The sequence below is a fragment of the Eptesicus fuscus genome, chromosome 6, assembly GCF_027574615.1.
Source record: "Eptesicus fuscus isolate TK198812 chromosome 6, DD_ASM_mEF_20220401, whole genome shotgun sequence".
Lineage (NCBI taxonomy): Eukaryota > Metazoa > Chordata > Mammalia > Chiroptera > Vespertilionidae > Eptesicus > Eptesicus fuscus.
The window spans coordinates 31,322,924-31,335,253 of record NC_072478.1 but is presented as its reverse complement, the minus strand read 5'-3'; the positions used below and the strand labels follow the sequence as shown (position 1 = coordinate 31,335,253).

The window sequence follows — 12,330 nt, the reverse complement described above, 5'->3', positions numbered from 1 at the left end:
TTATTGATTTCAGAGAGGGAAGGAGAGGGAGAGATAGAAACACCAATGATGAAAATCATTGATGGGCTGCTTCCTACACGTCCCCCTACTGGGAATCAAACCCGAAACCCGAGCATGTGCCCCTGACCAGGAATCGAACTGTGACCTTCTGGTTCATAGGTTGATACTCAACCACTGAACCACAGCAACTGGGCAATTATCTGATTTTCTTAAGAGTGAATGTCTAGTCTCTGCTTGAGGGTACGGACCATCCTGGTTTGCCTTTAAACTTGCATGCTTCCTTTCCAAAAGCAGGTACTCAATACATGTTTGTTGGCTGAAAAGTCTGGGACAACATCCCAGAATAACCAGTATTTTAGCTTGGATTCAGGTGGACAAAAAGGGATCTCATCTGAGCCTTGAAAGAGGTGTCTGCAGGTGTGCATCTGGAGATGTTCAGACACTGTTGGAAAGATGACTGGAGCTCAGAGAGGTAATTCTGGTACCATCAGCTTATTCCCATGGCAAATCTATGAAACTGGGCAAGACGGTTCAAAGAATGGCTGCCCAGTAAGAACCAAGGAGTTCATGGATGAAACCAGACACATCCAGCAAAGGAGGAGAGACAGGAAAAGACCTCAAACTGCCTCTCTTAGGACACTTACCACTTTTAGTCTTTTTTTATTTTAATGATTTGGGCATAAATCTTAAGTGTCCTAGCAAAGGGCAAGCTCCTTGAGAGAAAGAGCAATGTCTGAGCTCTTCTTTGTATCTTTCTTGGACATTAGAAATACATGAATATACAAACCCTGGCATTTAGCAGTTGGTCAATAAATGTGTGTTAAATGGAAGCATGAAACTTCACTGAATATATACATTAGAGTCTGGGGATACCATGGTGTGATACTTGCCTTTAAGGATTCCAGCCCGGTGGAAGACGCAGATGTACCCCCTGAACGAATGAGGTGGACACTTCCTATGTGCCAGGCACTGTGCAGGAGTGAGGCAGGAAAGAGGCAGACAGGGACCCCATGCTCATGAAACTCACATGCTTATACTACACTGTGGGCTTTACAGTTCTAAATTGTGTGTGTGTGTGTGTGTGTGTGTGTGTGTGTGTGTGTACCCTCACAGAAGGAAAAACAATAGAGTAGAACATTAGCTAGAAAGAACCTCAAAGATCAGCCAGTCTACTTGCAGATGAGGAGACTGGAGGCCAGGGAGTATCAATGACTTCATCGTAGTTATAAAGCGAGTCTATGACAGAGCTAGGCCTAACCATGGGCTTCAGCAGTGCCACACACACACACACACTCACACACACACACACACTTGCTAAATTAAGCATAATTCACATGGCAGTGTAGATATGACTGGCACAGTCTCTCATGTTACTCTACTTGCCAGTTCTAACACCCAGCACAGCTGCCTGTCCATGAAAACTGCCAAGCTATCCACCAACATCTACTGAGAAAAATAATTCGTTTTCCTCTCTCTCCAAAATTAGCTATGGGATGTGAGTCTTCAGTTATTAAAATTACCCCAGTTGGATGACAAGGTGACCAATTGTGTGTGTGTGTGTGTGTGTGTGTGTGTGTGTGTGTCTGAGACTTTGAAGCTGATCTCCAACATCTAAGCTCCTCCCCCTCCCCTGATTTGGGCCATTGAGTGGGTCTTTACACTTGTGCCACATCAGCTCCTTTTCTTCTAGTCTCAGGCTCCTTCTAGCGCCCCGAGGCCTGGCGATGGAGGTCAGGCTTCCAAAGGGGACGCAGTCTGCCCGCTCTTGAGAGGATAAAACCTCCCCTCACCGAGCTGCGAGGTGGATTTTCCTGGGATCACACTGCTGTATTCCGAGGCCCCCGCCTCCCCCTGCCTGTCCTTTGCCCACAGGGAGTGGGTACTGCTCCCTGATTCGTGGGGAGGGGCTGTTCCTCCCCGGCTTGGGGAACAGTGGGCGTGTCTCTGCCCAGGCCATGGCAGCTGAGGACAAGTCTCCTGAGGGCAAAGAGTGGCCCATGCAGCAGGCCTGCTTCCAACCAGCTCTCTACCGAGTCATTTCTGCTGCCCAAGTGGTACTCAGGCCCAGAGCTCCTGGGCTGAACCACGTGCATCACAGCAGGATGGCCTCAGGGACACCCAGGAGACCAGAGCCAGAGAGAAACACTTTGAATGCAGGGCCAGGCTGCGTCTGGGGTGGGGAGTGCGGCTCATATAGCTGGGAGGGCTCCCATCACAGGACGCTCTCACCAGAGCTGTGGAAACAATCCCACAGGTGGCTCTTCATGGCTCTGACAAGTCAGAGGGGAGCTCCAAGGTGGGCCCATCACCAAGGGGCTGGAGGCAGCTGTGTGGCCTTCAGGCGTGAGAGGGGCTACATCTGGGGCCAGGTGCCAGCTTGCATCTAAAGATGCTGCTGCCTGGGAGGCCTGGCTGGCGGGCGGGCAGGCAGGAGGGGCCTCAGGGTGGAAACAGCTTGGCTGGCAGAGGCGGCCCTGGCCCCTGGCCACTGGCGGCAGTGCTCCTCAGAGAACGTGTTTTCTTGTTTAAATACCGTCCCGGCCAACTCCCCTCTCCCCCCCAAAACATCACATCACCGTGTTTGGCTCTGAGCAGGGGTGGTGAATCTTTGTCAACAGATGTCATGCTCGGATCGGAGCGGCCTTGGCGAAGCACGGGGAGCGCGGCCCTGGGGAAGGGCTGCTCTGGAAGGGGCCGCCCTGCTCTGCCGGGCACTTTCCTTTTTCCATGTGGGTGAAAAAAATCCTGGTGTTTCACACTCCACGGGTCCCAAAGGCCAAATATTTGCTGTCTGCCCTGCCTTTTCCATCTCAGGCGGAGGTGGCGGCAATGCCTGGCTCCTGGGGAGGACCAGGGAAGCCCCTGCAGGGCGGTGCGCTGGGCATCACCCCTCAGCTTCCCCCAAAGCTCTGCAGCCCGATCCCCGGTCCGTTATGGGAGATCACAGGCAGGTTTCCTGGAGACTGGAGGAAAAACACAGGAGAGCTGCCTGAAGGCCTCCGTGGGCAGGAATCGGGCCCCATGTGGGGAGGCTCTTGGTTGAGAGCGGAAATTGGAGGTGAGAGGGGCAGGCACTGGGCTTCTTTCTGGGACTCCCAGCCTCCAGGCCAGCAGGACCCCGAGACCTGGTAACACGATGACACGTTTCAGCCGATCCTCCTCAGGAACCTCCTCTAAATGTTGTCACGCCAGCTCCTTTCTCCTCCACTCAGAGGAGAATCGCCTTGCTGAGTTTCAGAAAGCTGGGGCGTGTGTTTCTGACTCCCTCTTCTGTGGGAGCTGGGTGTCTCCTCCGCTTAAGAGGATGTCGGCCCTGCCCGTCTCTCCTGCACTGTATTTTCTCCTATGGTTTGTCTGGATGGTTGGTGGAGCCAAACCACTCTGAGAATGTGCAGCATCTCAGCATCATCATTAAGGCTGAGAGCAGCGTGGGCTCCAGGCCTGTGGGGAGATGTGGTCTAAGACCTTCCCGGAGGCTTCTGGGTAATGACCTGCCCCCTGAGGCTGACTGAGGAGTGTATGGCTCCTGGGTGAGGTTCCTCCTTGCTGCCACTCGAACTCCCTGGGGTTGATTATAACTTGCCCCATCGCAGACAGCCCAAGACATGGTGAGGCCATCGGGAAGGACAGAGGGACCAGAGGCCACAGGGAAGGAAGCTCTCCGGCCTGGAAGTCAGCAGCCCCGGCTCTACTCCCCCTGCCCCGCTGTGAATCGTAAGCAAGTCCTCACTCCTGTCCATAGGACCAGCAACATTATTTGCAGGGCTCAGTGCAAAAAGAAAGTATGGGGGTCCCTTGTTAAAAAAAAAAAACTATTAAGAATTTCAAGATAGTGACAGCAGTGCATTAACCTAGGGCGAGGCCTTCCAAGCGCAGGGCCCGGTGGGGAGGCACAGGTTGTGCACCCGTGAAGCTGGTCCCACCTGTTTGGACCTCAGTTTCCTCAACTATGGAGACTGTATTCCACCGGAGAAGCCTCAGACTCCTACGTGTTAAAGAGACCAACCGCCGGAGGGTATAGTGTCAAGCCCTGCAGATCTCAAAGGTCCTTTTCAGTTTCAACATCCAGTGAGCCGAACAGGTGGAGAGTTCTCACCGCTAGGAGCACCGGCATCTGCCCTGGGTGCGATGGAAGGATTAGGAAAAACGGGAGACAGCACGAAGAAATGCTGTCCCCGTCCCTGTCCCTGTCCCCTAGCCTGCCTCTCCCTGAGCCTGAAAAGGAACCTGAATACCCGGCGCTCTTTCCCAGGTCCCAGGAAAGCCAGGCCCAGGAAGGCGCACCTGGAACCAAGGATGGTTCTTGTTTCCATCCCAGAAACTGGCGGGAAAGGCCACCCTCTGATGACCCACTGCCCTGTGGACAGCTCCGGCCCAGACCACTCGTCTTCTCTAGCTGCTTCGTTCCCAGGAGGTCAGAGGGCAGGGCAGGGCAGCCAGGGTTCGGGTTGGGAAGGGCAGGGCCCGGGGGACTCTCTGAAGAAGGGGTTGGAACTCCCGGAGGAGAGCCCTGGCCTGGCGCAGGGCAGAGGCTGGTGGGGCTGCAGGAGCCTCGGAGATGGATCTCCTGGGGAGGGGTTTACACCGCTAGAGGTTGGACTGGTGACATCTTTCTGCGCTGACCAGTTAAAGCGATCAGGAACCCCTTTGGAATGTAAAACCGTTTTTTTTAGGGCTAGAGCCATGAACGGGACAGGGCTGTTTGAACTCTCTCCATGTTCCTCTCCCCTTCCTCTTGATTACAGGGCTCCACGCTGTCCTCCCAATGCCTTCCGCAGGAGGATCGGTCGGGGAGGCAGGGAGAAGTCCCCGGAACTCCTGCCCTGGGGAGTCCTCCCCTCCTCAGCCCCGCCTGGGCGGGGTGGTTCCGCAGGACCTCGCCAGGGAACTGCAGCGCACGCACGACCTACCTTTCATGGTCCCCGGTGCCGGGGCCTCGGGAGGCCCTCGCTGCGGGCGGCTCGAGCTGCGGGGTGACCGGGATGAAGCCGGCGGCTCCTCCAGGGGCACCGATCGCGCCCTACGCGCCGCCTGCGGGAGCCCGGCTGGGAGTCGCCGTCCTGCTGGAGCGCGGGGCCGCGGAGGCGGCGCGCCGGGGGGAGGGTGCGCGGGGTCGCAGCCCGGGGGCGCCGCGCCCGCCGCCCATCCCGCCGCCCGCGCTCCCCGCTGGAGGCCGGCGAGCTCTGCGGCCGCCCGATCCCCGCGCGCCCTCCCTCGCTCCCTCCCTCTTCGTCACTTCTTGGGCCCGGGCCCAGATCAACTTCCTCGGTATTTTCAAAACTGCCGCGGCCAGGCCTCTTTGTGCCGCCGCGGGTCCCTGCGCCCGCGTCCCCGGCTCGCGCAGGACCTCGGGGAGCGCGAAGGGAAGGCTCTTCTAAAATCGTTTGCCGGTGGGGGCCGCCTGGTGGCGCGGGTGGGGGTGGACGGTGGTGGTGGCGGCTGGAGTTTCACCCTGGACAGTCTTCTCCCCGGTAAGGGGTAGAGGGACCGGAAGCAAGAAGGATCCCTAGGATCCAGCCCCAGCCCCCACCTCCCTGGTTTGCCGGGGACTGTCCCTATGTCAGCGCTGAAAGTCCCAAACAGACCAGAATGGTTGGTCATTCTAGCTCTGCCACCCTAGGTGGGTCACTTTGGGCAGCCACTTCACTCTCCAAACCTTGGTTTTTCTACCTGAGAGAACGGGGCCCCAGCACTCCCAAATTCTGTGATTTTTAAAAAATATATTTTTATTGATGGGAGAGAGAGAGAGAGACAGACAGAGAGGATGATGATGAGAGAGAATCATTGATCAGCTGCCTCCTGCATGCCCCACACTGGGGATCCAGCCGCAACCTGGGCATGTGCCCTGACCCAAAACCTCCTGGTTCATAGGTTGAGGGCCCAAATTCTGTGATTTTGTTGGTGAAGGCGCCGCTGGTGTCAAGAGTGACCTCTGAGGGACACTGACCTCCAGCAAGAAATTGTGACTCTTGTCATAGGCGCTCCTCTGAGATCTTCACACACGTTATTTTTCATTGTTGAAACAAACGTTTAATTTACTGAGCACCTACATGTGCCGGATTCTGCCCCAAATTCTGGGAGTGTGAGGAGCACGTCACACCAGCACTGTCTCCAGGAAGGTGCACCTGGTGAGGGAAGCCAACAGTTAAACAAGTAACCGCGCTGAGGTGTGTGAACCTGCCTGAGGTGTGCTAAGGCAGGATCGGCAGGACTGGCAGGATCGGCAGGATTCAGGATCCTGCAGTGAGAGAAGGGACCACAGCCCTTTCCCCACATCCCCACACCTCCATGCCCACTCCCCATTTGGCCCTTGGAGTAAAGTAGGTGAAGCCAGAAGGGCAGAGAAAGTTTCTTCCACTCAATCAGAAAGGGGGATGCTCAGTTATCTCTAATCTCCCCCACTTCCCAACGACAAGTTTTGATTCCCAAAGTGCATTCTCTGCATTATCTCAACAGAACCTCTAGGAAACCTTGAGAGAGGGAGCCAGGAACCAGGCTACCACGTTGAGGAGACCTGTAGCTTTCCTAGTAAAAGCTATATCTTTGCCTTAAGCAAGCCCTATCCATTGTTTCTCTGCATCTAGCTTAAGAAGCCTTTGAAATGCCTCATCTTTCAGACCCCTCAGAAGGGTAAGCACCCTCGAGAGAGCATCTAATCTTATTAACTGTCTTCTAATCCAATCCCTGTCTTGCTTTTCGCCGAACCCCCATCTTCATTTAATCTTCCTTACTTCCTAGCTTAATTCCAAATGTATAAAAGGAACAGGAAACTGTCATTCTTCAGAGCATTTGAGACCTTACTCCTTACTTCCCCGCAATTATCGTCAGTTTGGCTCAAATACTAGTGAAGTCATATAAACCCTCTACAGGTTGGACGTTTCTTACGCGGACAGCGAGGATGATGCCTACCAGGTAGTCTCGATGTACTCCAGGGCCCTGAACCTGGGTTCTGAGTCTGCCACGTGAGCCTCAGTCCCCCAGGTGTTGCTATGATAACGCAGATGCATCAGCAAAGATGAAACATACTGGTGTCTGCTTGTAGGTGGGCCCTGGGTGAGCAGAGTTGGACCCCAGCCTGTTTTTCCATTGGCTTCCGTTTAGAATAAGCAATAGAATTCCCTGGGAAAGAATCCATCAACATTCTCAATTGAAGATGTTTGTCCAGAGAAGTGTTAAGTTGGCCTTTTTCGGCTCATTCTCTGAACTCTGTGATATTTTCACAGTTCTTAAGTTTCTTATCTTTCATTGCTTCCTTCCAGAAATTCGCCTGAAATTTCTCCTGTGTCTATAGATTCCCCCCTCACTTTACATTTACCAAGTATTGGAATTTTTTAATACAGTAGCTCACTTTTATCTCTGGGGGATACACTCCAAGACCCCCAAGTGGATGCCTGGAAAATGGATAGTACTGAACCTGACATACAGGGTGTCCCCTCAAAAAACATACACACTTTAACAGCTGATGGCTCAACTTTGAAAATGAAATGCATTTTAATAATCACTGCCTTTATAATTATTTAAAGTATGCACATACATTTTTGGGTCACCCAGTGTACTATATATTTTTTCTATACATACATATCTATGTTAAAGTGTAATTTATAAATTAGACACAGCAAAAGATTAACAACAGTAACTAGTAAATAGAACAATTATAACAACATACTGTAATAAAAGCCATGTGAATGGTGAATGTGGACTCTCTCTCTTTAATTACCTTATTGTACTGTACATACAGCGTGAAAACGCTGGACAAAGGGATGACCACATCCTAGGTGAGATGGAGTGGGACATTGTGAGATTTTATTACGCTACTCAGAATGAGGTGCAATTTAAAACCTCCCCAGCCAGCGTGGCTCAGTCGTTGAGCATTGACCTATGAACCAGGGGGTCACAGTTCGATTCCAATCAGGGTATATGCCTGGGATGAAGGCTCAATCCCTGAAGGAGGCAGCCAATCAAAGATTCTCTCCCATCATTGATATTCCTAGCTCTTTCTCCCTCTCTGTTCTTCCATGGGGTCAATCTTACCTAATAATAGAGAAACATGTAAATTGACTGTACCTCCAATACGCCCACAACCAATCAGAGTGAGTATGCAAATTAACCCAATAAAGATGGTAATTAATTTGCATACACACCTGGGTCCCTGGAACCTCCTCGGTTACTCCCAGCCAGCCATCGGGTGGAAGCTTTAGGCTTGGGAAGGGGCTGAGCCTGCGATCAGAGGGGCGGGGGTCCCCTTCCCAAGCCTAAAGCCTGGGACAGAGGCTTTAGGCTTGGGAAGGGGCCGAGCCTGTGATCAGAGGGGCAGGGGAGTCCCCTTCCCAAGCCTAAAGCCTGGGATTGGAGGGAAGGGGAAAAAAAATCAATGGAAACATATCCTCAGGAGAGGATAAAAAGAAAAATAAAGAAAGAAATGTCATATCCTATGAGAGACACATCTTGAAAATGCTTAAAGAAAGTAGTCATTTTTTCATGGTGAAGGGACCGGAGTCCGTGTTGATGAAAATAAGTTGGCAGCTGGGGTGACTGGCAGTGGCTGCAGCAGTGGGGTGATGGGGCTGGCGCCTTCCCCTCCTGCAAAGGGAGGCCAGATTGTGGCTTAGGTCTGCTCCCAACGAGGAGTGGGCCTAAGCCATCAGTAGGACATCCCCTGAAGGCTTCCAGTATGTGAGAAGGGGCAGGCTGGGCTGAGGAACCCCTCCCCAGAGCACGAATTTCGTGCACCCGGCCCCTAGTAAAAATATATTTAAAAATATAAAATAAAACTTATGACTTGCTTATTTATGAACCTTTTTATTTAATATTATAGGTCTGGTGCATGAAAATTCATGCACTGGAGGGGGGGTTACCCCAGGCCTGCCTGTCCCCTCTCACAGTCTGGGAGCCCTCAGGGGCAGGAGGTGACCTGGCGATCAGGGGAAGGCGACGCCCCCATCACACCTCTGCTACTGCCACTGCTGGCAGCGCAAGCCTCAGGCAGCCCTGGGTGGCTGGGCAGCCCCCATCTGAGGCTTGCCTGCGCCTCAGGCTGGCCCTGGGCAGTTGGGGGGCTGAGGGGACTGGGGGACTCCTGAGGCAGGCATGCAAAGTGGCCGGACCCGCCTGTGGGCAGGCCCTGCACTGCCGCATGCCTGCCACCCTGGTGGGGCTGAGGGGACTGGGCACCACCATCGTGTGGCTGTGGGCACCGCCATCTTTGAGGGTGTGGCATTCAATTAGCATATTCCCTTCTTATTGGCTGTGGGCACCGCCATCTTTGTGAGGGCATGATGGACAATTAGCATATTCCCTCTTTATTAGATAGGATTTTGGACTATTGTTAACCATGGGTAACAATGAAAGCAAAATCGTGGATAAGCAGGCACTAGTGTATCAATGGCCAAGAGGTGCCTTGAAATACCACTCTTTACCAGTGGGTGATGCCATACATATGAATTCTAGCCTGAGAAATCCTTAAAGGGGGCTTCATTTTGTCAAATGAATACCTTCTTTTATGAACTCTGTAAGGGTGAAGTTCTGAGAAAAGCAATGTAATTACAAATCTCCCCGATTAAGAGAATGAAGTCTTAGCAAAGACAAATTGCTTAGATTGTTTTTATTTAATACTAGAGGTCTGGTGCATGAATCAGTCACATACTCAGGAAGAAAGTAGCTGACTTTATCTGGGGCTGGATATAGATGGAAACAGAAAGATCCTTAATGATCTGCAAGAAGAAAAGACTCTTTTAGCCAAACCATCCCCTGGACAATGAAAAGAGCTCCTGGTAGGAATCCCACAATCTAGATGACAGCCAATAGGCCTGGAAAGTGCCTCTATCCAGGGGGCCAGGAACTATACATCCTATATAATAAAAGGCTAATATGCAAATTGACCAAACAGTGGAACGACCGGTCGCTATGATGTGCACTGACCACCAGGGCGCAGATGCTCAACACAGAAGCTGCCCCCTAGTGGTCAGTGCACTCCCACAGGGGAGTGCTGCTCAGCCAGAAGCTGGGCTCATGGTTGGTGAGCGCAGCGGCCATGGTGGGGTCTCTCCTACCTCTGCAGCAGCGCTAAGGATGTCCGACTGCCAGCTTAGGCCGGCTCCCCGCAGGCCTAAGCCATCAGTTGGACATCCCCCGAGGGCTCCTGGACTGCGAGAGGGCACAGGCCAGGCTGAGGGCCCCCCCCCCCCACTCCCGAGTGCACGAATTGTGTGCACTGAGCCTCTAGTATTAGAATAAAAAGTCCAGAGCTGAAGGGGCATGAATGCCTGTGTGGAGGCTGTCCTCCAAAGGATTTTGTGCATAGGAATTTCTGTATAGCAGACCTTCAAAGGATTGAGCTTTTAAATCAATAAGAAGGGCCCTAGTGGGCATTTCTATCTATACTCTGGATGAAGACCCAGAAGCAAGGTTTTGTTTCTCATTCAAAACTGGAAGAACAGCATTTGGAACAACCTGGACAGGTGTACGCAGTGTATTTATAAGATAAAGTTCCAGAGAAATATATTTAAAACCTTCATTTAGATTCACCATCAGTTGCAAAGGATGAAGCTTAGTAATTCAGAGGGAAAGATCTAGTTTACATTGGCTATGCATGGCTTTCCTTCATTTATTAAACAAATACATAGCCAGGAGCTGTGCTGGTGCTGGGGATAAGTTCCCTAGCCTCATGGACATTAGAGTTTTGATACAAATAAAAAATAGGGTGAGATTACTAAAGAAATAAATGGGATCCCATATTGCACTAATTGAAAAATTAATTCAGGCAACAACAAGAAGTTATTAAGCACCTATTAGGCCATAGGGGCTTAATCACAAGGAACAACTACAGCCTGTAATTATTGGAATCGAGAGTCTAGGTCAGTGGTCGGCAAACTCATTAGTCAACAGAGCCGCAGTTTGCTGACCACTGTCTTAGAGAATGGGAGCAAAAAGCTGAATGAAAGAGAAGGAATGCTTGAACTATAATGTGAAAATTTTCAGTATAATATGCTTGGTCAGGATTCCTCTAATTTTTCCACTGCCATGATGACAGAAGTAGCAAAAATCTGAAGTTTTTCTTTTTATTTCATAAAATGATATAAAAGTTGCATGCCATATCATAATAAAATGATATTTGTTTTAATATAAAACTAATAGTTTTACTGGATGGGGAATGTAGGAGGTGGCAGGAATGGTGAGTCATGGGTAGAAGACTGCTATGTTGGGACTTTTTGTACTATTTGACTTATTTTTAGTAAGTTGTAATGCTTTATTTTTAATTTAGTACTATTTGATATTTCAAAATTATATTCATACCTTCAATAAAAGAAACATTCATTTAGAAATAAAAATAATAGTTTAATTATTTCTGGACATGTTTCTAAATAGGAAGAAAGCACCCAAAAATGTGAGTTCTTCCAAAACTATATGTGCAATTACTGCAACTATAATTACACTACCTTTTCTTTTCAACTGAAAAAATTAATTTACATTTTATATGGAAAAATTAATGTCTACGAATAGCCAAGAAAACTTGTAAAGGATGAGTGAGGGTGATTACCTTCTCAAAATTAAATATTGTTTTAAAGTGATGTAATGAAAATAATATGTTACACATGAATAAGGATATAAATCAGAGGGATGAACTAGAAAGTCCTAAAACAGAGCCAAGTTTATTTGGGAAACTTCATAGATGACAAACTGGCATTTCAGCTCAGCATGAATAGGGTGGTTTATTTGATAAATCATGTTGACATAATTGGCTATATATCTGGGAGAAATGAAGTTAGATCCTTCCTTCACTTCCCTCCTTCACAAACTCACACATGCGTACACACACCACATACCACTCACCACACCACACACACACACACACAATCTCACACCATTTGGACTAAGTATCTAAATATAAAAATAAACACAGAAAACTAGAGGAAAAGTAGGAGAACTGTTCATATTTTAGTGAGAGGAAGACATTCTTAAGCAAGACAGGAGACCTAGAAACTGTAAAAAAAAAAAAAAAAAAAGCTAAGCAAATTTCACTACATAAAACATTTTAAAGCCTCCATGGTCAAAAGGTAAAAGACACAGGCTAGCTTGGGAAAAACATTTGCAACACATACAGGGTTACTTGCTTTATTTGAAGTGCTCCTATAAATTGATAGAAAAGAAAGGATGAATACCTCAAGAAAACAAGAAGACTATGAATAGGCAAATCACAAAAGAAGTGCTTTGGAAGCGAGCAAAATCATGCTCAGAGACGGAGACTGACTTTGCCAATAACTGAACACAACTTCACTGTGGGAATTATAATAACGTCGTGAGCCAGAAGCATACAGGAAAACGTCTCTTAAT

General features: G+C 49.8%; 1 protein-coding gene across 2 annotated transcripts in view; it reads right to left on the bottom strand.

The window, feature by feature from the left end:
* SCARA3 (scavenger receptor class A member 3) overlaps positions 1 to 5,230 on the bottom strand; it is a 36,432-nt gene extending 31,202 nt beyond the window's left edge. The window contains exon 1 of one of the 2 annotated variants that reach the window (XM_028159342.2): positions 4,911 to 5,230. In XM_028159342.2, coding sequence (XP_028015143.2) covers positions 4,911 to 4,917 — 7 coding nt within the window. In that variant the 5' untranslated portion in view covers positions 4,918 to 5,230. The remainder of the gene's footprint in view (positions 1 to 4,910) is intronic. The other variant, XM_054717599.1, reaches the window with a different exon arrangement.
* Positions 5,231 to 12,330: the final 7,100 nt, after the last annotated feature.